This window comes from Bombus pyrosoma, linkage group LG10 (genome assembly GCF_014825855.1).
Source record: "Bombus pyrosoma isolate SC7728 linkage group LG10, ASM1482585v1, whole genome shotgun sequence".
Lineage (NCBI taxonomy): Eukaryota > Metazoa > Arthropoda > Insecta > Hymenoptera > Apidae > Bombus > Bombus pyrosoma.
Window position 1 is genome coordinate 16,984,549 of NC_057779.1, and position 4,393 is coordinate 16,988,941.

Below are 4,393 nucleotides of genomic sequence, written 5' to 3' on the forward strand. Positions count from 1 at the left end.
ACATTAATATAATATTTTAATCATGTACGACGCACATTATTTCTTTCAAGATCTTAAGATTATACATGACTGGAAATAAAATTTAAATGTTGTCAACAGTTTTATATTCGTCAGTATTTCTTATTCATCAAGTTTAAGGACTATTACTGTCTACTGTTCAAGATATAGATTAATACGTATATTTTTAAGTGAATAAGTTTCATTCTTATAATTACAAAGCAGCGGACAGTTTCCTATACAACATGTTTAAGTTTCAAATAAACAGATTTGAACTTACGAAGTAGGGAAGTGACTTTCAAGACTGCAAACTAAAAAATTGAAATACACCAGAGACTATAATTGTATTACGATGCCAATCCATTATATTTATTGGAAGACATCTTAAGAGCGAGAAATTGGGGTTCTTCTACTAGTATTCCTGGTCAGAAATGTACATTATTACGTTGATTATAAAAAATGGTAAAATTTTGTATCTTTTCATTTTCTCCACATATTTATCATTTATGGAAAAAAGCTGGCTAGTACCTGTATGAAGATATTATATATTTAAATCACACACGTTTAAACTACAAAGTAGGAATTATTCGCTACGAAAAGAAGATGGACCAAAACGTCTAAAATGAGACAAATTAACACTAGTATTAATCATTTTATGTCGAATGTATGAAATTCTTTGTTCGACGAATTCAAATTTCATAGATATAATCTACGTTGAATTTTGTATGGAAAAAGACTCTGCTTTCAAATTACTCGATATTAACAATAAACCACGATGACAACATTACAATTGATTTTTAAATCGTTTAACTTGATAGTGAAATTTATTATTTTTTCCTTTTAAAAAATTGCACAAAAATATTCGAAGGATAAATTAATGAAAAGAATGTTTGGAATATACGTAGAAACAATGAGTTGTTTGTATTTTTAAAAAGTTTACCCTTTATAGGATGGGCAGAAGTATAAATTCAGTTACAGAAAACCATTTATTTATAAACTGTTTGCAATTAAATCTGTCTCTTTTATTGTCATAATTATCTGATGATAAATTCTCATTTTCGTCCTGCTTACTTCTATCAACTCTTAGTCAAATATTATTTGTTATTTTTATATACTGTATAATCTCGATTATACATTGCATACATATATCATCCGACTGGTTTATCATCAGAATATTGTATAATGCTCTATAGTGTATCGTACATACGTATATACCTATATACGTATATAGTTCATATAGTATTTGTTTTCCCCAATCAAAATTGTCGACTACGATAACTGTCGAAATAATATCTCGTCACATCATTTCTGTGCGGTACTTACATTCGAAACGTTTCAAACAATAATGGCGGAAAATCAAACATCGAAAACGTTGACAATTGAGCAAAAATACGAAATTCTTCAGATGTTAGAAAGTGGTCAGGATCGAAGAAAGATAACACGAAAATACGGTGTTTCAAGACCCATCGTAGCCTCTATATATGCAGAAAGAATGCTTATTAAAAGACATTTCGAAACCAGCCCAGTGTATACCGACTCCTTCGCAAGACATATATCATCGTCGCGTTCAGCGGAATTCGAGAGAGCTCTTTACCTGTGGTGCAAACGATGTATGAAGAATAACATAGAAATAACAGGAGTAGAGATACAGAAAAAAGCTCTGGAACTTAATGAGAAATTAAACGGAGAGCCTTCTTTTAAAGCCAGTAAACGTTGGTTACAAAACTTTAGAAACCGTCACCATATTAGTCATACAGATGTCAAGCGAGATTTTCCAACCCCTACTGAAAATACAGCAAACACCTTCGAAGTTAATTTTAGCAAATTTCTGCAATACGAGGGGTACGATTTAGAGAACATTTACAATGCCAGTTACACAGCAATAATGTGGAAAGCAGTACCAGAAGGAACTTTGATCTTTCCCCACGAGAAATTGACAACAAGCCAAGAAATATGCGAAGATCACGTTACTATACTTTTTTGTGCAAATGCTACCGGATGTCACAAGTTGCCGCTATTAGTAATCGGCAGAACTGCGGATATTCGAAGTTCATACAATTTGAATACAAATGCCCGCATAAATATCTATACAGCAAACGCCAATGCTTGGATGGACAATTCCATTTTCAATCTATGGTTCGAAGAATGTTTCATAAAATCAGTAAAAGAAAGACAAGAGATGAATGGGGGCAGGGAGAAAACTCTGTTGTTACTAGGTAGTGATAGGTCACTTCCCGATCTCAATAATCTGAATAAAAGAGATAAATTCGTTACAGTTCTGAGTACTCCACTTGACGTAACAGAACTCATACAGCCAATGAATTGTGGAATAATAGCATGTTTCAAGCGAAAGTACCGAAAAGAATTGGTGAAAGCATTAATGCCATTACCTAGATACAATACGGGGAGTGAAGTGATAGACATCTATGAAGAATTAAACGCGTGGGATTGCTGCCGCATTATGCGTGATGCTTGGTTGTATGTCGAAGATGAAATAATGGAAAACGCGTGGAACGTCATTTTGAAATATGAATTCAGACTGACTATGGACTTCACACCAAATGTATGTAATGACGTAGGTGAAACAGTTGAATTGCTGCATAGCTTACCTGGGTGCGAACGGTGCGACTCATCCAGCGTGCAGAACTGGTTTCTAATTGATAACATACGTAATATAATCACAAAGGTATATACCGACGAAGTTATTCGAGATTTTCAAAACAAAACTTTATATGAAGGGGACATAGATACTGTCGACGATGGAGCTGGCCCTTCTTATGCGAAGTTTCCAAGGTTCAGCTAACATGGTTTGAAGCACAAAATGAACGTAACTCGGAAGAATTGCTTATATTAAAACGTGTATTTTACAAAATATGTTAAGAAATATAATATTATTTAGCTACAAGAAAATTAGGACGCGTGCGATTTGATGTGGCGTGTAATTGTTGGCATGTACCATTTGAAATATATGGCACACAGTACAGAAAAGCTGTTGCTTTATTATTCAAATACATTTATCATTATTAATTGCCATAACCAAGATTCTATTATATATGGAATACAAGGAAAGTCGCGGAATGGTATTCTTGTATTTACGTACTCTTTGAGCTTTATACTTTCAAGTTGGCAAATTGGAATTAAAGTAATTGTTAATTAAATGTTTATTGGGAATATCGAAATGGATCGATGAATGTATTAAACAAATATATCGTCCCACAAAAAAAATAATGGTGACCTTAAAATCATATTTGGAAAATGTCTTCCAGAGAAAACATTATCTACCACTGCTTGTGTGCCTCCAAATAGCATAAACTTGCCCTGCGTAGTTCTTTCCAAAACATTAATAACGAAGTTATTTAGGTGTTTCGATTTATGTGTTCCATTCTGTATATCAGCGGATATTTATCGATGCGAGTACCTACCAAAGCTGGTTGAAACGCGAATAATATGTACGAAACTTGAATTGAAATTAAATTTATATTCATATAATTGTATAGTATAGAAATAAATATATATACACAAATAGGCTTCTTTTTTTCTATCTTCTATCTCGCATTCTTTAGAAGTTGTCTTATTAAACGAAAAATAAACTGTAATTGTAATTAATTAACTAAATGTAATTGTTGAGATTGGCGACCTCGCCGATGTAAATGACTTTAAAATATGTTATACAAAGTAAAAGTCGAAGGAAAATAATAATTCTCATTACTAGTATTTGCGAAGATTTACGAATTGCTGAATGTACGCTATTAAATGAGCAGTAGTGTTGACCTACATCATTAAATGTAAATGTTGATACAGGTACGCGTTAACGTACGTCTCTAAAATATTTAAATCTCCTTAAAAGAATGTAATAGTTACATGACATAACGGGCTAATATTTCTTTATAAGGAATAGTGAACTACATCGACCAACGCATGGAAAAATATAACGTTATTTTTAAAAATACATATAATCTTCCTTTAATCTCAACGCCTACATCTATCTGTATTCTGCATACATCATACGATATCGCTCTAGACTTTTCATGTATGTTCATAAACACAATTTTCTTCTTCAGTGCATCGCGCTGAAATTATTCGTCCATGTTACCCGTGTCAGTTTAAAATATTTATAATTATGTTTGATAAAGATCAAGAAGGTAATAATTCTATTTACATTTTTATATTTGCAAAAGTATTAATCTCGGTTGGCTAATAAATCTATATTTGAGAACCAGGTTATCCCGTCTATCTTTGACGAAATTTAGTTATACTTACTAAAACTCCTTTATCAGATTATTAAAGAATATTGCATGTTAAATAAGAAATATTTAATATAAACAGCTTTATGCTCAATTTATAACGACTCTTTCTAACTGTTGACTCACGACAAAATTCTCACTGCAACACACCA

At 32.2% G+C, this 4,393-nt stretch overlaps 1 protein-coding gene across 1 annotated transcript; it reads left to right on the forward strand.

Moving 5' to 3' along the window:
• Positions 1-1,342: 1,342 nt before the first annotated feature.
• Positions 1,343-2,800, forward strand: LOC122571770 (tigger transposable element-derived protein 2-like). Its single transcript, XM_043735898.1, has one exon. It carries the CDS (start codon positions 1,343-1,345, stop codon positions 2,798-2,800), a length of 1,458 nt encoding a protein of 485 aa, XP_043591833.1.
• The last annotated feature ends 1,593 nt before the right edge of the window (positions 2,801-4,393 follow it).

What these genes read in the sequence shown, in the direction of transcription:
- LOC122571770 (XM_043735898.1), top strand. Translation starts at nt 1,343, where the DNA reads ATGGCGGAAAATCAAACATCGAAAACGTTGACAATTGAGCAAAAATAC.